Raw genomic sequence first — 19,170 nt, forward strand, 5'->3', positions numbered from 1 at the left:
ATCTCTATGAACAAGTGGTGACACGGGTTGCAAGTTATCGTCCACTCTGTTCAAGATTTTTTTTTATAGACAGAAGTTGGACGGAGTTGACGCCGTGTGGTTGATGAATGGAAGAAACGGGTGAACATGGTCGCCATTCTTTTCATAGAGATTGAACTAGCAGTAGCTCCTTTCAATCAGATTGGGTGTATCCAAAAAGAAAAAGCAGCAGTTGCAGGGTCGAAGCAAGACTGTATCAGATTGGGCCTATCCAAAATCTACTATCAGATTGGGCTTAGGCCTCATCAAAATAAAAATGAAATTTGCACAAATGATTAGAGTTGTAAGATTAGAAGGAGCTCATAGGATCAAAAGGTTACTAAAAAATTTACTGCAAATTTGAAGAAATGAAAAGCAAGAGAGTTATAGAGTCGAAGAAGTCATAGAACTAACTGGTTTATCCAAAATCTCTTGGGCTACGAGGACGATGAGTCGTTAACGTGTACCTTTCTTGTTCGCAAATGGTTCAATACCCATACCAATCTCAGCGACAGAGTGATAAAGGAAGAAATCGAAGAAATCGTAGAGAAGGGTCGGGAGTTTGGTGGTCTGTCTGTGGATATTTCAGCCATGACCTCTGTTCATTTCAGATCCCACAATCTCTTGCCTGCGAACCCAATTGGAAGATCGTTTTTGCATACACCAACGGCTGCAAGGAACCCCAGAATTCAAGCTAATATAAAAACCCAGTTCACCTCTTCTAGAACCCAGGTACGCCTTTTGCACAATCACATCATCTCTGGTTTCCAAACTAACCCTCCTGCAGAGCCAAGAAATGTATGGTTGGAAAGCTCTCTCCCATTAATCCCTTCGATTTGAATTCTGGCTGCAATGTGTTCTTTCAGAGGATAATGGACGGCATATCAGTTTCAGGGGAAGTTGGTGGTGCTGGTGGAGCATACTCATACAATGCTTTGAAGAGGTTGGATCAAATTTGGTCCAGAATTTGCTCTGGCCAAGAAGGTGACAAGTTTTCTGATCTGATCCTTTTACACGCCATTTTAAGCTGTTGGGGGATAGGCAAGGCAGGTCCAGTTCTATTGACTTCCTCCTTGTTTTACAGCTCCTGAAGCCGCACAGGAAGTCGTTCGTCGACTCTCTGGTGCGTTTAGCCGTTCCAATTTGGGAGAGAAAGCCACCGACACATTTGATGTGTTGGTTTGTGGAGGTACTTTGGGAGTGTTCATAGCCACAGCTTTAAGTTTGAAGGGTCTTCGTGTCGGTATTGTGGAAAGAAATGTTCTGAAAGGGGTAAATGTTCTTGACAATGGAGTTTAATCAATGAAAATGGAGTTTCTTAGACAGTTTTTTTGTTGGTTGTCATGGGACAGAGGGAACAAGAATGGAACATTTCAAGGAAAGAGCTGATAGAACTCGTTGAAGTTGGAGTATTAACAGAAGATGACATTGAACAAGCTACTGCTATGAAGTTCAATCCTGTAAGTTTAGAATTTAGTTCATAACGTATGCAAACATTCTCTACAACTTGAAGCATTACAAATTGCAGAACAGATGTGCATTTGAAGGGAAAGGCGAAATCTGGGTTGAAGACATCCTCAATCTTGGTATCTCGTGAGTTCTTTTCTTTCTTTTTACTTTTATATTTTCATCATACTCAAACTCAGTCTGTAAATCCGAATCGGTTATTCTGCCATTGCAGACCTGAGAAGCTTATAGAGATCGTGAAGGAACGTTTCATTTTTCTTGGCGGAGTCATCTTTGAGGGATGCAACGTTTCAAGCATTTGCATATACGATGATATGACTGTGAGTTGATTTTGGTTCTAAAAATTTGATCCTGCTATCATATTGAAGGATGATGAGAGGTGTGGGTAGCTAGAAAATGGGTCATTGTTGGAAAATACCATTTATTGCAACAACTTGTTTAACAATACGGCTGCTAAAGCTGCGAGTTCATGTTGTTATTCCTTTTGTTTTCCCAAAGGTGATGCAACTCTCTGATGGGAACATTTTATCTTCTCAACTCACTATTGATGCAATGGGGAACTTTTCACCTGTGGTGAAACAGGTAAAGTTCTACCTTGTTTCAGAAAAAAAAGTTTGTAATATATGAATGCTACATAACCCATTTATGGCCTCACAATGTTGCATATAGTCATGTTGCAGATAAGACGTGGGAGGAAGCCTGATGGTGTTTGTCTTGTTGTTGGATCATGTGCTCGTGGGTTTAAGGATAACTCAACAAGTGATGTCATTTACAGCAGTTCATCCTTAAAAAAGGTTGGGACCTCAGAAGTTCAACTTTTCTGGGAGGTGAGTAAGCTTTGTTTTTGTGATAGCAGTATAGACTTTTTCCTGCTGAAGATGCAAGTTTTCTTACAATTTGACAGGCGTTTCCAGCCGGGTCGGGGCCTGTGGATCGAACTACTTACATGTTTACATATATCGATCCTCAACCAGGGTCACCTAAACTTGAAGATCTTTTAGAAGAATACTGGGATTTGATGCCAAAATATCAGGTTATCTTCTAGTTTACATATCACGCTGATTTCAATATGAACATCTCATTCATTCCCCTTTAAGACTTCAATGGCTTTTATAATAGTTTTAAACATGTTTCCATGGTAGGGAGTCTCTCTTGATGACTTGAAGATATTGAGAATTATTTATGGCATCTTTCCGACTTATCGTGACAGGTACAATGATCTTTATAGAACTTGAAATAGTTTCTTTTTTTCCCCCCTTCTATGGACTGCACAATCTAATATTTAGCATCTGATACACTTAACTTAATCAGCCCGCTGCCAGCTGCTTTTGATCGTGTTCTACAGGTAATGTAGATTTACCATTTCAAAACTGGAAAAGATTGATTGTCAAACGGTATATCCGTACAGAATACTAAATCTTTCTCCTGTAGTTTGGAGATGCAAGTGGCATTCAGTCACCCGTTTCATTTGGTGGATTTGGGAGCTTGACTAGGCACCTTGGGAGGCTGTCAACTGGTATGTCGTCCTTGTACAAACTTAGCACAACAAGCGTGCGAGAATGAACGCATTTCTAATAAGGGTGTGGAAACTTCTTCCTAGCAGACGCATTTTAAAATCTTGAGGGGAAACCCGAAAGGAAAAGCCCAAAAAAATCAATATCTGCTAGCAGTGGACTCGAGTTAAGTTCTTGCATAAAGAACTAAGCAGTCCACAATAGGACAGGAAAAACAAAGAACAAATCAACTTTATATAGTCGTCTCAAAAGGGATATATGAAGAGTTGCTAAATTTCGTATCTTGTTGATTTCAAAAGGGATATATGAAGCTGTAACAGGCAACTTCCTTGACTCTGATAGCTTATCACTGCTGAATCCTTACATGGTTGGTTAACATGCTGAATTCTGGCTACATATTTACTTTTCCCTTAGTGTAACTATTCAACTTCCTAAGCATAAATGTTTTTTGCAGCCTAATTTAAGTAGTTCATGGCTATTTCAAAGAGCTATGTCTGCAAAGCAACGATCAAACATTTCTCCATATTTTATCAATGAGCTTCTTCATGTAAACTTTCAGAGTATGCAGGTAAGCTTATACATTGAATAACATTCACAGTTTCTTCAATTCAGATATAAAAAACTTTTGTTCCCTTCACAGAGATTGGGGGATCCAGTACTAAGGCCTTTCCTTCAGGTCATATTTGTTCTTTGATATGCTTAATCTTTGGAAGTTCTGCACGTTCATAAATTCAACCGAAACATAGTTTAACCGATAAATTATTTTGTTGTGACAGGATGTTGTGCAGTTTGTACCTCTTACCCAGACCCTAGGTCTAGTTATGTTAACTAAACCTCAACTTCTTCCATCAATATTCAAACAGGTGAGTTATATAAGTCCATTATAATTTGAGATCATTGAAGCTTTTCTATTTCTTTGTTGACTCAGTTTCCACATAGATATTGAATCTTGTTTTATTGAGCTCTAGGTTGGCATCCCAGTGTTGCTCGACTGGTCTGGACATTTCGGCATGCTTGGCTACTACACGTTTCTCTCGACATTTGTCGATCCGATTATAAGGTAAATGGTTCTTACGGGTTATGTCAAACAAAGCCAAACCTTCTTCCACCTTTCTTTTTCGTGAAACATTCGGTTTAGTTTTCTTCTATATTCTTACCAAATCGTGTGTTGTTCAAGGCCATTCCTAAGTTCACTAACACCAAAGATGAATTTCGAGTGGAAACGACGACTCGAGGCCTGGAAGTATGGAGCTGGTTTAGATTACAAGCTATGAAGAACAAGTCTGTTCTATATTTTCAACCTCAGCATAAATAGCAACATTGATCTTATGTATAACTTAGCTAGCTAGCAGTAACATTCTACACTCCATCTGTGAAGATCTGAATATCACACTCTATTATTTACAGATATATAAGATGAACACAACACAGAAGGTGAAAAGAATTGTACAGTTCAGTTGGGAGTTCTGGCACCCAAAGTCTTTGATAGTTCCTTTAGGAGAGGCTTCTCTTTGATATCTTTCTCTCTTTCCACATGCCATTTCTTTGACATGCCATCAGCCTAAAACTCGAACAAAATCCGGTTAGATCCAGCAACAGGTGAATGCTGTGAGAATCATAAATGATATAACAACATACCCAGACTTTGAAGGGAACCAGTTGCTCTCTGATCATCTTCATCCTTGGTTCAATCATGCTTTTTCCTTTTGTTTGAATCTCATTGGCCTGTCAAAATCATAGTTAAATAGAAATGTATGTGCATATACAAAGATCACCAAGAGTTGTCCATGTTTACATTGTTTAGATCTAGCTTGGACATGGTGATTCCAAAGATCAGGGTGGCACCACCAAAGACGAGCGCAGTAGCTACAGCAAATGCCTTTCCAACTACACGGATACGAAAGGTCTAATGAGTTAGGATGAGAAACAGGGAGAGAAACAGAGAAGTGTTCTGTTTTAGGAGGTTACTATGTGCAAGGCCTTCAGCAGCAGCCTTCAACTTCTCAGGATTGATCGGAGTATGCTTGTCGGTCCGCAAGTCATTAGCGGTTGAGGCCAATACTGAGTTACCAGATTGAGGCAATTCCCACCTGAATTCAACATGACATTTATGATCCAAGCCAAAACAAATCAAATTGGGAGAAACAGAATAAAATTAGGAGAGAAATGAACCTTTTGGGGCCGAGTGAAACCTGGGGAAGGGAGACGAAAGCCCTAAGAGGGTTGAGAGAATCTGAAGATACAGAGCGGTAATTAGGGTTCGAAGGAAGAATCCATTTCGAAGTAGAGAGCGATCCATGAGAGTCTGCAGATTGCTCCCTGTAGATTTTAGAGGGCAGAGAGTGCCTTAAGACCTCAGGGAGAACGTCGGCTTGCGACTCGCCGTCCGTCGTGGAATGGGAAGAAGGCGGTGGTTGCGCCGGAAATTTCTGGGCCAGGCGGCCGACGGCGTGTTTGGATTCCTGAATGAAGTATGCCGCCTCTTTGGCGGCTAATCTTCCGGCCAAAAAGCTCATCGTTCTCCTGCCTACTCCAATTTGCCAGAATTCGGTTGCGCTTATGAGTGGCTGAAGATCTTACAACAAGAACTATTTATAGTTTTACAAATTTCGCATTCCTTTTTGGGTTTTCTTCTAAAAATCTAAGAAAATTGTGAAATTCAGCCGCTAATCAACAGTTCGACGATCGTATGTAGTGTTCATGATTTCTAGTAAATTAAATCTTTGCATTAATAGTATATATTAATATTTACTTTAATCCAAAATTATATTTTAAATATTTTTGACGTATTGCTTTCATAATTGCACACATCATCATATATTAAATGTTTCTTCTTCTCTTTAGTTTACTATGAGTCAAAATTATATATTAGTTAATTAATACATGTAATCATTTTTATTAAAAATAAAATAAAAATTATATTAAGTATAAAGTTGATTTTTTAACTATAGATAACACAAACTTAACAATCCCGAGTAACCTTTTCGTCATTTTTATTCTTTAAACTTTAGCCATCGACCCTGAAAAGATTTGCAAAAGGAGAAAAATGATCGAATTCAAACTCGTGTGGGAGAATATTACAGATACTATTTCCAAAAAGGTAAAATATAAATTCTATTCAAATACACAATAATTCTAATTTTTTTCACGCCCTCATACACGTTTTAAAAACTAACCCGAAAAGAAAGAAAAAAAAAAAAAAGAGTGGCTGGTGGAAGGGGGTTGTTTGGAAAGTGCATTAGCCCAATTTCCTCACAGTGGTTAGCACTCAAATATACTACACATCTATGGTGGACCATTGCCCCCACTTCCAAACACCTCCTTATAATAATTATATTGAATTTCTTTAAACAAACATTTATTAATGCCCTCCATTGCCATATTTAGCCTAAGTTTTGTAGCTTTTAATCACAAAGCTTAGATCTTTTTACCATGGCTTTAATAAAGTTCAGATCTTTTTACCATGAATATGAAGAAGTAGATGGGTGTTTAATTAATTGTTCGGTAGTTGTGAGAAATTATGGGTATTTAATGATCGATGGAGAAACTTTTACATTTTGATTAAACATTAAAAGTTTCGAATCTACCTTCGAATTTTATGGTGGGTTTTGTTCATATTATCGATATTGAGCTTGATCAACCTTAAAAACCCGCCACAAAAGTCAAAATGGTAGAAAAAACCGATTAAAAATGACTCTTCAACCGCTTAAAATTGTGAAATTTTTTTTTTTTTTTCTAGAGATAGCTTCAAGAAGACATTTGAACATGCAATCACGATCATATGCAGAGATTTCAAAGAGTAATTATGTCACGTACCTCAAGCAAAGAAAGAAATAATGAAAATTTTGTCTATTTATTTAATATACATGGGTTAATATTGTATAATCAGAACTGCAAAATTACAAACACCAAAATTTTCTACATGGGTTTCCTCAAAAAAACATCTCTACGCTCTCTCTAAAAACTTCTATAAATTAGACATAAATTCTAAATAACCCAATTTAGCTTGGGAGTGAAAAGTAAAAATAAAAAATAAAGTGGGTAAATTCATAAAAAGTAAAAATATAGTTTTAAAATCAGAAGTTTGTGAGATAATAATCACCGTTTGTTGTGTAAAGGGTTTGATCCTGTTGGGACTCTTCGCTTTTGTTCTTCATAGTTTGTGAATTTGTATGGTGACGGTGACGGCGGCCGGGAAACCACTTGTTTTCTCATCAGAATCCTTGGCTGGGCGGCGGCGGAGGCGGCGGTGGCGGTGGTGGTCGGAGTGAGAAGAAGGAAAATGGCGAGAACGAGACTGAGGTGGAAATGAGTCATGTTGTGAAAGAAGAAATAAAATGTTTGGATTTGTAGCCGTCCAGATTTCTGATATATAAGATGGGGGGGGTTATGTTCCCGTACGTACGCTTCGCTGTAAGCATTTGGATTTGGGATGATCGGAGCCGTTGAATGGAATGAGATTAGGGTCTGATGGTGGGGTCATACGAAAGCGACGTGCAGAGGATTAAAACACGCACTGATTCACACACATGAGAAATTAAATCGAGTTGGGAATTGTCTCTATGTGGAAAAAAGACGGAAATACCCTTATATAAGGAACTAAATTACCAGTACTTGCCACTTGATTTAACGCGAGGAATCAAGTGGGACGGGAGGTAGTTTAGTCATAATCAAATTAAAATTAAAAAAAAAAGTCAAAGATTTGACGCCGACGCACTTGATTAAAGGGGAAATTAATCAAAGACACTATGATCATACGATGCTTATATTCTAAAACATGGTCGGCTAATTAATTAATTAAGTAATTAATTAACCAAATGCTGAGTTTATAAACTAGTCTAATTATCAATACAATATCTTAAATAAGTGTAAAATGCCACGTGGAGACGAGGCATTGGTTGAGGAAAGAGGAAGACTAACATATATAGAACTCATAAAAGCTTCTTCCTTTTTTTCCATTTTGGTTAGTGGGTTCCTTGAGTAGTTTTCGTACCCTAAATCATTCATTTTTGACATATTTTCAAGAAATAATCGTATATAAATAACCAAAAATAAGGAAAAAAGTTCACATATTTATAAAATATTTGTATAAGTTGTTAGATGAACACGACCCTCTACAATAGTATGATATTGTCCACTTTGAGCATAAGGTCTCATGTGATTTTGTTTTAAGGTTCCTCGAGAGGTCTCATCCTAATAGAGAGTACATTATTTAATTATAAACCCATGATCATTTCTTAAATTAACTAACGTGAGACACTTTCATTTAACCTAAGTTCCATAGAAAAATACATATATGTAATTATTAGGTTTGATTAGGGAGGCCATAGTCCTCTTTTTTCAGTAAATCTCAGTGTGAATTGCAAAGGAAGCTAAGTGTGTGCTTGAGCTTCAAAATATATAGACGTTCTTGAATGCAAATAATTCACTGTAATTATGCTAACTTTTTCTTTTCTTTTAATCATTATATATGTATTTTTTATTTTATTCGAAAGATAATATTATAGTCGTATCATCAGAATTTGAATTCGCAACATATACATATATATATATATATATATATATATATATATATATATATATATATATAGAAGTTGAAAAAGTTGAGAATTTTGACCATAATGAGGGTTTATGATGGAGTAAAGTAGAAGTTGGTGAAGGGAAGATCTCAATCCTATGCTCAGTATAATTATTCATTTCATTTTCTACCTTCAATATATATATATATATAATTAATATATATATATAATTAAAGAGAAGATTGAATGAGATGTAGAAAGGAAGTGTGATAAAGAGATGGAAAGAGGGGACAAAGAGATGGTTGGTATACCCATAACTTTGAGCTACCTCTATTCTTCAAATTTGGAATTTTTTAATTAATGCATTCAATTAATAAGGGTTTCATTTTAATCACATATTATAAATTCTTCTATTTTTTTTTTAAGGGGTTTGAGTGGTCAATATGTATCGGGGTCCTGTGTTTGAGTGGTCAATATGTATCGGGGTCCTGTACGCTCGTCACACCCTTAGAATAGATTTCGTTAGAAACATAGGACCAATTCTCCCCTATGACTTCGGTGTAACCTGCTACAAAAACTTTTAGTGATCTTATTGTTGCATTACAGTGAGGTCTTTACTGTGGTGAAAGTAGTCGAGGGGAAGGTTGTTGGTTCTTTTAGGTAGTTGTTCAACATTATATCTCATCATATGCCCCCATAGTTTTCGTTACCCATATATCTTTATTTTTTCATTTTAACAAGGATTTTTTTTTATTAATCATCTCCCATAAAAAAAAATTGTATTTTCCAGAGCATTCAAATTAATAATCTCTTAAAAAAATTAATGTTTTAACTATTAAATTAAATTATTCTCATATGAGACAACATAAATCACTGAATTGATACCAATTTTAAATTTGTATTTAAAACACAATGTTCACTTGTTTGACAACCACAACAGTGGAGTGAGGTCAATAATCTCTGACGGTGGTAGTAAGTAACCTTATTAAAATTTGTGACACTAATGGCAGCGATAGCTAGTGATGAGAGTTGCCGTGATGTTCAACGGTGATAACTCACCCTCATCATTGAACGAACCTAATCTAACTCAACCATAAAATGTGTAGGCTAAAGCTCGGCTTAGCCCGAGCTAATGTGGTTAAAACAATGTCTATATATGGGTGACGGTAATTTAACGTTCAATAGCTATGCTCATTGTCTAGCTTTCTATATCGGAGGTGGCCCATTCACTTCTCAAAATATTTTTATTAATTATCAATAAATATAAGCAAACAAACTTTGGGCTTGATCAAGCTATATTTTGGGCCCAAGAGAGTATTTTTTATTTTATTAGGGGTAAAAATAGTATTTTCATATTATATTATATTATATTATATTATATTTTATTTTATTTTATTTCAATCTAATTAATATGGAAAGACTCTGCCCTAAATATAAATATTTGTGTAATAAGGAGCAATAAACTTAGATATATGTTACAATTATTTTTTCAAACAGCAAAAGTGTATTTATTGATTTCACATGATTCTCGACTCTATAATAATAACATTATTAATCCCTCATCACATGACTATTTCTCTCCCTCTTAAGGTCTTATTGATAAGGTCCTCTACTTTTGTATTTAGGTGGAGAAAAAGTCTTCTTTTAACTATTATATATTATTCAACTTAAAATAAATAAATATTCTCACTACTATATATTATTCAACTTAAAATAAATAAATATTCTCATTATCATGAGAAGAGATAAAATAAAAATTCGAAAATATTTTTCAAAAGTTAAAGATAAATCAACGAAAATATTTTTCAAAAGTTAAAGATAAATCAAATTTAAATTTAATAAATTAGATAAAATTTAAAATAGTTTATCAAATGAATATTCAATATAAACGGCAACCATTTATTGAATTGTATAAATACTGGGTGTCTCTTGACCTTTGTAGGGGCCGAAGGACGAGAGATATTTCATACAGATTAACCAGAGAGGGAAAAAGAATACTCTTAGGACCGAATTAAATTAAAATTTCTTTACAAATCCCTAAATTCCTTTATGGAAGGAGGAGGAGACGGCTGCGATTTGTTGGAGCAGGAAGGCAGAGGCGGCGAGTCAACGGCTGCGAGTCTGGACGGAATGGAAGCTATTTTGAACTACGAGTTTCGAGACAAGAGATTGCTGGAAGAGGCTTTCACAGACGCGTCGTATTCGCCGGAAAATTGCTCGTCGTTCGAGCGATTGGAGTACGTAGGCGATTCGGTGTTGAATTTTCTAATAACCAGAGAGCAATACTTCTCGAATCCGAATCTGTCGCCCGGTTCACTGACTCGTCTCCGAGCGGCGAATGTGGACACCGAAAAGCTTGCTCGTGTTGCGATTACACATGGATTTCATCGGTATCTTCGCCACAACAAGGCTGATCTTGATCAGAAAGTAAGTACCGATTGCTTTGATTTTTCATCGTTTTCATCGACTTCTCTCAACTTCCTCTGTTTTCTTCTGCTTGTTTCATAATTATGATCATTAACTGTTAACCAACCCACTAATTACGATATTTCTTTTCTCTTTCGCGTTATTCAATTTTATTCCTTTTTAAAAAATTTCAATTCTTCAATTTTTGTTTCAAAATTTAAAATCTTATATATATATATATATATTTTAATTGCCTAAATTTAATTCAAACAATTTGCGTATTTGATTAATAATTTATGATTTATTAAAATTATATTAGATATTTGAAAATTTAATTAATTCGATTTCAACCATAAATTTTTTCCATAACCATTATTTTTTAAATATAATTTCGTTCTTTTTTTCCTTTTTCAGTAAGGATATTTTTTTTTTCTTTTCCAAAATCTTTATTTTATATTTTTTTTTGTGCAATTTTAGTAGTAAAATCGGAGAGAAATATATTCCGTCTCTTTCCTAAAATTGCTTTTGAATTTTTTTTCTTTTTCGAAAAACCCTCTTATGTTTGATTTAAATTAGTCAATATGAAGGTAAACAATTTTTTTAATTGATTCAACGAAATATAAAGTGACAGTAATAGTAATTAATTAATTAATTAAAAAGGCGTGATAATTCATGGAAATTAATTGTGGTTTAGGGCATGCTCTTACATTTATTCTTTTGAAATATTTGAATCTTTTAAATTAATTAATAAGACGTGAAAATTAAATGTTTGAAATCCTATTTCTTCTATTATTTTATTAAAATTAAATTTTAAAAATCATTTGTTAAAAAAAAAAAAAACTATTATATGTTAGAATAATTTAGTTTTTTCTTTTTTGGGAATAATTTAAATTTTGTTTGTGTGACAACAGATAGAAGAGTTTAGTAAGAATATAGAGGAGTACCCATTGCATTCGAACGGACTGATTAAAGCTCCAAAGATTCTAGCGGACATAGTAGAATCATGCATTGGAGCAGTTTTCACAGATAGTAACTCGATCGACACAGTTTGGACGGTAAATAGATTTAAAGAAGAAGGATGAAAATTTTGAATTATAATGGTAAGTAGTTTTGATTGAAGTATAGGATGGTTTGATTTGTGTAGATATTCAAGGGTCTAATGGAGCCATTGATAACATTGAAGACCATGAAAAGGCACCCGATGACGGAGCTGACTGAAATGTGTCAAAAAAGGAACCTGAAGTGGGAATTCGTGGACTTGTGGGAAGAAAGAAAGGAGATCCACGTTTTGATAGACAAGCAGCTGGTTGGAAAAGGAAGCTATGGGAAGAAGCTCATTGCACAAAATCGAGCTGCAAAAGATGCTTTGGATAACTTCCACACAATTCTTGGCCAATTTAATGAACCTTGTCAACCTATGTAATCTATTCCTAATTATACTTACTCCCTTTTCTTTTCTTTTTTATTATTTTTTTTAATTTTTAATTAATCATTCTTTTATCTCTTTCAAATGAGTGTTAATTCCAAAGTAATTTCTAGAGTTGTTATTATATTTTTTTTTTTTGAATAAAGTATAAAGTTTTGATATATATATATATATATATTATAAATTAGGTTATCACATCTACCAACACATCCCTCAAACAAAGAACAAAGTACGTTTCTTCTTAATTTTGGAATTTTTTGATACCATGTTAGAAATCACGCGAGTTTCCACAATGGTATTGTCCACTTTGAGTATAAGCTCTCATGACTTTTTGCTTTCCTGACTTTGCTTTGGGTTTTCCCATAATGTCTCATACTAATGGAGAGAGTTTTTTTTTTTTTTTTTAATTATAAATTCATGATCATTCTCTAAATTAGCCGATATAGAACTTTTATCATCGAACACCGATTTTGTCAAAAGTGGTGTATTCCATGCTTTCAAGATTTTCGAATTTTAAATTTGAAAGCGTTGAAAAATGCCTCAATTTGTAGATTTCGTTTTCAAGAAACAATTTCTTGCATTTAATAGATGAGAAACATTCAAAGTTCATATAAAATAAATTTTATATGTTATAGATATTTTTTTATTATATCAATAATTTAATAGATAAAAAATTAAAAGTTGAAATAAAACAAAATTAAAATATAGAACATGAATCAAGAGGTGAGATGTTTGAGTTTTTCACTCTTATCTAGTGAACTGGAACAAAATTTTTTTAAATACAAATTTTTGGTGACCTATTAAATTCATAAACAAAAAGCCTTAAAAAGTTTTATTAATTTTGTTTTAGGAACTGTATTAGGCCGAATGTTCTTTAATTTCCTTCTAAACTGTGTGCGAAGGAAGGCACGTTTGTTATAAATTTCTCCATCATGATAAGCATTTTTTGGGCCCTAAAATGGGAAATGGGCCGGGTCATCGAAGCTTCCAGAATCAAGCCCAATTACGACCCACCCACCGTCCATGGTTGACGCTCAAAAAATCCGATTTGGTTTTTCTTCTGGAAGTCGGAAGCTTTCGTCTCCGTTTCCTCACCTGAAAGATTCATAAATACTTCTAAATCCAACCTAACAATCTTCAAATTCGCTATTTTTTCCGATCGGATATAAGTTTTGCACAGGGAGGGATTCAGCTACGAAGAGGGCGGAGATTAGGAGGAGATGGATTTCGAGCTAAGAATGGCGAGAGAGAAGCTCGAGAAAGAGCAGAAGGAAAGGAAGGAGATGGCTAGACGAAAAGTGCAGAGGGAAAGGAAAGCTAAAGAAGAGGCAAGAAAGCAACGAGAAGCCATTGAAGCGGCTCAACTTTCAAGACGTCTCGATGCTGCCGAGGCCCGAATTAAGGTGCTCTCTACAGCTGAATTCTTTTTTTGTTTTCTAGATTTTGAGTTATATGCTCGATTTGTTTGGATATGTCGATCGTGATTCTATGTTTATGTTAATGAATTTTTTTGCTTGTGAATGGTGGTCGCATACGCATACGGATTCATCTCTTGTGTTTTCTCTTTTGTTTCTTGGATTGCTGAAGAAGCTATTTGGTTCTGAATCCAGACTGCGAGCTTTCAAGCATTCTCTATTCTCAGATGGTTATATATTCTTTTGTTATCCATTTATTCGATAGATTATTAGACTATTTTGTTGTCTGGAGGGATTAAAGCAAGGAAAATTCGTTCGTTCCTTGTATTTGAGTCTCTTGAAATGCAATTGCAATCGCCGAATAAACGCAATGGCTGAGCGTATTTATTGTTGTTTCAAAATTCTTGGCTCCTCGGTTGTGTCCAGGTTGATGTTTTCGGGATATGGAAACATTTAGAATGCGCTCTCCTAAACGTTCACAACTTAGAAAACTTTCAATGACTGTGGAATGGGAAAGGGATTTACTTGAATGTTGACGTGCTTTTGTTGCCTCTTTTGTGCTTAACTTGCTTGGCATGATGCCTCCTGGCTTGGTTTTGTGAGCGTGTTTGTTAGATGATGGTGAGATTACTAATCTGCTAAAAAGAGGGGGAGAAGCTGACTTCCAAAGGTTTGTTATACAAAAGAGAGTGATCTATGTAAGGAAAGGATTATTTCTTCAAAAATCAAATTGGAGTCTGATTTCTAGCTCAAAAACTAATTTTTCATGATCTCTTAATCTATTTCATAGGAAGAAGGCTGAACATAACAGGATTGGGGGAACAATTTTTTAAGATTGTTTTTAAGAACTATTATTGTCGTAAGTTGTATGGAACTCAAGAGTCCTAGGAAAGTTAGTATCTTGTTTGGCTTGTCTTCATGGAAAGTCGAAATTTGGCTGACATAGTGCAGACAAATTGTCCCTTTTGGATGTGTAAAAATCTTAACTAAAAGATATGTACTGAATGAAACTTAATAAAAATTGAAGATTCCGTAGGATCAATGTGTTATAATTTATCACCTAATATAAAGCTGTAGTTACGTTCTCCATACTATTGTTGTTGTTTAACTTGGACATTTTCACCTTATATTGCCTGGTGTTGTTAATAGGTATTCGTGTAGAATGAATTTTAGAGTTTGAAAATTTCTCTCCAAAATGGCATTTTGCCAATTGTCCACTTTTTTACGCATGGATTTTCCACTTTCCCTTTTGACAAAGGCTGTGAACATTCCAGGCTGATCAACTAATGGAGGAATCCTTGCTTGCGGGAAGAGGAATTACCTTTTACCGTGTTTTAGAAGCTATACCTTATGAGGGTAATGGAGACAAGATCAAGTTGCCCCCTTCTGGTTTCACCGAATTGTCTGATCAAGGTGCTTTTGATAAGGGACCTGTGTACTTCCAACTGTCGGTAGTACATCAAGAAGGTCCTTCTGACTCGGACGTCACTGAAGAAAAGACTCACAGAACCACCCGTTCAGGTGTGTTGGAGTTTACTGCCGCCGAAGGTATTGTTGAACTGCCTCCTCATGTTTGGCGAAATTTATTTCTGGATGATTCCTCAACGAAACCATTAGTTGAAGTACGTTATGTGTGGCTACCCAAAGGAACCTATGCAAAGCTGCAACCAGAAGGTATAGGATTTTTGGACTTGCCAAATCCCAAAGCTATCCTTGAGACAAGTCTTCGTCAACATGCCACCCTTTCTCAAGGTGATAATCTGACTGTTGTCTATGGGGAGCTTACATACAAGTTAAATGTTCTTGAGTTGAAACCATCTTCTAGTATATCCGTTTTAGAAACAGATATTGAGGTTGACATAGTTGGTCCTGATTCACCCTCTGGAACCATGGATCAACATGTTCTCAAGCTGCTAACTTTTAAGAAGCAGGAGTCTGGTATGGTTGAGGAAGGGTGTTATTCATATTACAAATTCTCCATAGACAACGATATATGGGATGTAATTTCTTCCGGAAATGCAAGGGTCGAAGTAAAGTTTGAAGTGGAGACTAATGAAGGAGATACAAACGTTTACATTTCTAAGCATCCTCTCATATTTCCTACTCAGCACCAGCATTCTTGGTCTTCGCATGATATTGGTTCAAAGGTCCTAATCCTCAACTCTAGAGATAAAAACTTCGGGGCTGGTACTTATAGCATTGGAGTCTATGGATTTAAGGGAACTTCAAAGTACCAAATCACAGTGAGTATCGAGGATGTCACGAACCATAAAGTGGGTAGACAGGAAGTCTCTTCATCAACATTTATAGACCAGGATACTGCAGAATGTCGGAATTGCAAGCATTACATACCCAGTCGAACTATAGCTTTGCATGAAGCTTACTGCAGTAGACACAACTTTGTTTGCAAGCATGCTGACTGTGGCGTGGTCCTTAGAGTCGAAGAGGCAAAGAATCATGTGCATTGTGATAAATGTGGACAAGCTCTTCAGAAAAGTGAGATGGAGAAGCACGACAAGGTGTTCCATGTACCACTCAAATGTGCTTGTGGAGTAGTCCTCGAGAAAGAAGAGATGGTAAGCAGCTAATCTTTGTGCTTTTCCTGATGAATCTTTCTTGATTTAGTCTACAAATGTGTTTTAGTCAAGATTTTCTTTGTTAGTTCACGAAGGCATCCCATTACTATCGTTGTAAGCAAAAATTTCCTTCAATGTATTGTTGACAGGTGCAACATCAAGCGTTGGTTTGCCCACTGCGCCTGATCACATGTCAGTTCTGCGGGGACATGGTTCAAGCTGGAAGTTCTGCTATGGACATCCGAGACAGACTGAGAGGGCTGTCTGAGCATGAAAGCATTTGTGGGTCTAGAACAGCGCCATGTGATTCCTGTGGACGTGCAGTGATGTTGAAGGAGATGGACATCCATCAAATCGCTGTTCATCAAAAGAGCTAATTTCTGGTGCAGCCTGCAAGAGCTATGTGATATCAACATTGTCAACATGGCAGGATATTAGCAGAGATGCAATGGAATGGTCGAATAAATTGGTGAGTTTAGTAGCAAGTGTTGCATGGTTTTATTCTTTGAACACCCTCAGCTAGGAATTTAAAGATTGTTGTGGATAAACATTGGCAATGACATCATGAAATTAGTGTATAATATAGTGCTTGAAATTTATTGTACAGTAATATAATGCTTGGAACTCAGCAAGATGCAGTTTATCTGTTTGTTTCTAAGTACAACAAAAGGGTTAGGGGATGAGCAAGACTTGACAAATTTGGGATTGCCCATCTCAAAGGGAACTTGAACAAGATGGCCAACATTGAACTAGGAGGGCCTATTCTACATCTGTTTTTTCTGCACTTACCTTCACTCTCGTACGGTGTTGGGGCTGATTTTGGGCTTGCTTCTTGTTTTTTCTGCACTTACCCATCTGAAAGAGACCATATGCTAGCCATGGATTAAGTTGTTACTCTTAGATGAATACGACTGGTATGAGTATTCTTTGTTTATAAACTCGTGATCATTCCCTAGATTAGTCGATGTTGGACTTTCATCATCTAACAGTTACAAATGGTATTACGTTGGAGTGAATTATGAGATCTAACCTCTTCCTACTACCGGGAAAGCGGTAGTTTCTAAATTTTTAAAATTTCTTCCCATTTTATTACAATGGAAAATTTTAGGTAAATTTCAAATAAATAAAAACAAAAGTGTTTTGTTCCACGTTTTAGTAGCTACAATAAAAATTAAATTTGTATAAATTTAAAAATATGAATTAAATTGTTTCAAAACATCGGAGTAGGGCTGCATTTAGGAGGGTCCCATACGGTCCCAATGAATGCTTCCCCATACCATGACAGCTTAGATGACCTTTGAATTAGGTTATTTTCTCATTTTCTCATTTTCAATTCTAAAAATAGCTGTTTATTATGTAACTCGGAATAATTATGTAAAAACAAACAAATTAAACTGTAATTGATAAATGTGAACAATATATATCTATTTTGAATAATTTGAAATTATTAATCTCTCATTTTTAAGACACTAAAATAAAAGTGAATTATTGTTAGTTGTTACTAATTATATTGAAAAAAAAAATGGTATTAAATGTATATTTATTATTGTTAGCTCACATATCTATTAGCTGGTAACCCTTTTTTATTTGTTTATTAAATTAATTTCAAGCTAATCTTATAACACAAACATTTTGGTTACCAATGTAAAAATTTCACTCCATATCTAACAAACAAAACATGAATATACCGACACACCAGAAATCCAACTCTTTTTGTTTTGTTTTGTTTTGTTTTTTTGTTTTAATTTCAAATTGAAAAGCATTTATTTGTGTAGCGTCGGTATTTAAACAAGTGGTTTCAAATTCATTTAGAAAGGTTTTCCCATCTCAAAAATATCAAAGACACTGCCAATTTCATTACATTCCGTACCCATTTTTATTTTGTTGGCATTCGAAGAAAAAAAAAAACCCCCTCCAAAATATAAAATAAAATTATATATCGGATGGTATCAGTAAGATATCGGATGATGTGCCAGCGAGGACGCTGAGCCCCAAAGGGGAGTAGATCCCGAACAGTGTGCCAGTGAGAACGTTGGCCCAAAGGACGGTGGATTGTGAGATCCCATATCAATTGGAGAGGGAATGAGTGCCTACGATGACGATGAGCCATGAGAGGGAATGGATTACGAGATCTCACATCGGTTGGAGAGGGGAATGGAACATTCTTTATAAGGGTGTTGAAACTTTTTCCTAGTAGACACGTTTTAAGACCGTGATGCTGACTATGATACATAATGAACTAAAACAAACAATATTTGCTAATGATGGTTTTGACGGTTACAAATGGTATTAGAGCCAGACACCGAGCAATATGTCACCGAGGAGGCTAACCCCTAAAGAGGGTGAATTGTGAGATCTCACGTTAATTGGAGAGGAGAATTGCAATACGTTATGAGTCAAAACCGACCATATATGCTAATGGTAGATTTTGACCCTAAAAAACGAAAAAAAATTATATTATCTCTCATTTTTAGGTTATTTTTTTGTTACAGAGATGTTTTTTTCTTTTTAATATAATTATTATACCAATAAATTAGGGTTTAAAAAAGTCAATGTTTTGAAAAATCCAATTAATCCAATTAAGCTTTACCATTTATTAATTGTAAAATCGCATGGTTAATTTTAAACACATGATTTTTTTAAGACTCTTTAAAATAATATTTAATTTAATTTAATTTTTGATAAATTTTTATTAAAGATTTGAAAAGATGTAAATTCACGTTTTACGCATTAACATTTTACTTTTAATGGGAGTAACTCGAACAAAATTTATGGTTAAATTGAGTTTATTATCCAATAATAATAATAATTATTATTATAATTAAAATT

General features: G+C 35.1%; 4 protein-coding genes across 5 annotated transcripts; 3 read left to right on the forward strand and 1 right to left on the reverse strand.

The window, feature by feature from the left end:
• The first annotated feature begins 39 nt into the window (after positions 1-39).
• On the forward strand, positions 40-4,452 carry LOC111811673. Its single transcript, XM_023698667.1, has 18 exons — positions 40-750; positions 885-1,002; positions 1,103-1,290; positions 1,371-1,478; positions 1,547-1,611; positions 1,700-1,805; positions 1,984-2,067; positions 2,166-2,312; positions 2,390-2,518; positions 2,628-2,695; positions 2,797-2,830; positions 2,917-3,001; positions 3,299-3,366; positions 3,454-3,567; positions 3,640-3,675; positions 3,776-3,862; positions 3,968-4,059; positions 4,177-4,452. Exons 1-18 carry the CDS (start codon positions 610-612, stop codon positions 4,271-4,273), a joined length of 1,767 nt encoding a protein of 588 aa, XP_023554435.1. The 5' UTR covers positions 40-609; the 3' UTR covers positions 4,274-4,452.
• On the reverse strand, positions 4,310-5,758 carry LOC111811789. Its single transcript, XM_023698818.1, has 5 exons — positions 5,172-5,758; positions 4,968-5,089; positions 4,795-4,886; positions 4,638-4,724; positions 4,310-4,560 (listed from the first exon to the last, which is right to left on the reverse strand). Exons 1-5 carry the CDS (start codon positions 5,513-5,515, stop codon positions 4,453-4,455), a joined length of 753 nt encoding a protein of 250 aa, XP_023554586.1. The 5' UTR covers positions 5,516-5,758; the 3' UTR covers positions 4,310-4,452.
• A 4,724-nt stretch (positions 5,759-10,482) lies between these two features.
• Positions 10,483-12,365, forward strand: LOC111811779 (ribonuclease 3-like protein 3). The gene is made up of 3 exons (XM_023698807.1): positions 10,483-10,945; positions 11,836-11,979; positions 12,069-12,365. The coding sequence occupies exons 1-3, from the start codon at positions 10,568-10,570 to the stop codon at positions 12,345-12,347; spliced, it is 801 nt and encodes a 266-aa protein (XP_023554575.1). The 5' UTR covers positions 10,483-10,567; the 3' UTR covers positions 12,348-12,365.
• Positions 12,366-13,407: 1,042 nt separating this feature from the next.
• LOC111811676 lies at positions 13,408-17,275 on the forward strand. Of its 2 annotated transcripts, XR_002817584.1 has the most exons (4): positions 13,408-13,753; positions 15,040-16,341; positions 16,491-16,810; positions 16,949-17,275. XR_002817584.1 is itself a non-coding variant. In XM_023698671.1 (3 exons), exons 1-3 carry the CDS (start codon positions 13,571-13,573, stop codon positions 16,716-16,718), a joined length of 1,713 nt encoding a protein of 570 aa, XP_023554439.1. In that variant the 5' UTR covers positions 13,408-13,570; the 3' UTR covers positions 16,719-16,947. The 2 variants fall into 2 exon arrangements, 1 of the variants encoding a protein (XP_023554439.1); XM_023698671.1 differs by lacking the exon at positions 16,949-17,275 and having other exon boundaries at positions 16,491-16,947.
• The last annotated feature ends 1,895 nt before the right edge of the window (positions 17,276-19,170 follow it).

The sequence above is a fragment of the Cucurbita pepo genome, chromosome LG15, assembly GCF_002806865.2.
Source record: "Cucurbita pepo subsp. pepo cultivar mu-cu-16 chromosome LG15, ASM280686v2, whole genome shotgun sequence".
Taxonomy (NCBI): Eukaryota; Viridiplantae; Streptophyta; class Magnoliopsida; order Cucurbitales; family Cucurbitaceae; genus Cucurbita; species Cucurbita pepo.

Bases quoted from the DNA above. Each gene is read 5' to 3' on its own strand.
- LOC111811779 (XM_023698807.1), top strand. From the start codon at position 10,568: ATGGAAGGAGGAGGAGACGGCTGCGATTTGTTGGAGCAGGAAGGCAGA. The intron at 10,946-11,835 runs GTAAGTACCGAT...GTGTGACAACAG, and splicing joins AGGCTGATCTTGATCAGAAA to ATAGAAGAGTTTAGTAAGAA. The intron at 11,980-12,068 runs GTAAATAGATTT...TGATTTGTGTAG, and splicing joins CGATCGACACAGTTTGGACG to ATATTCAAGGGTCTAATGGA.
- LOC111811673 (XM_023698667.1), top strand. From the start codon at position 610: ATGACCTCTGTTCATTTCAGATCCCACAATCTCTTGCCTGCGAACCCA. The intron at 3,568-3,639 runs GTAAGCTTATAC...TTCCCTTCACAG, and splicing joins TAAACTTTCAGAGTATGCAG to AGATTGGGGGATCCAGTACT. The intron at 3,863-3,967 runs GTGAGTTATATA...ATTGAGCTCTAG, and splicing joins TTCCATCAATATTCAAACAG to GTTGGCATCCCAGTGTTGCT.
- LOC111811676 (XM_023698671.1), top strand. From the start codon at position 13,571: ATGGATTTCGAGCTAAGAATGGCGAGAGAGAAGCTCGAGAAAGAGCAG. The intron at 13,754-15,039 runs GTGCTCTCTACA...TGAACATTCCAG, and splicing joins CTGCCGAGGCCCGAATTAAG to GCTGATCAACTAATGGAGGA. The intron at 16,342-16,490 runs GTAAGCAGCTAA...TATTGTTGACAG, and splicing joins TCCTCGAGAAAGAAGAGATG to GTGCAACATCAAGCGTTGGT.
- LOC111811789 (XM_023698818.1), bottom strand. From the start codon at position 5,515: ATGAGCTTTTTGGCCGGAAGATTAGCCGCCAAAGAGGCGGCATACTTC. The intron at 4,887-4,967 runs GTAACCTCCTAA...GTATCCGTGTAG, and splicing joins TGCTGAAGGCCTTGCACATA to TTGGAAAGGCATTTGCTGTA. The intron at 4,561-4,637 runs GTATGTTGTTAT...TTCGAGTTTTAG, and splicing joins TGGTTCCCTTCAAAGTCTGG to GCTGATGGCATGTCAAAGAA.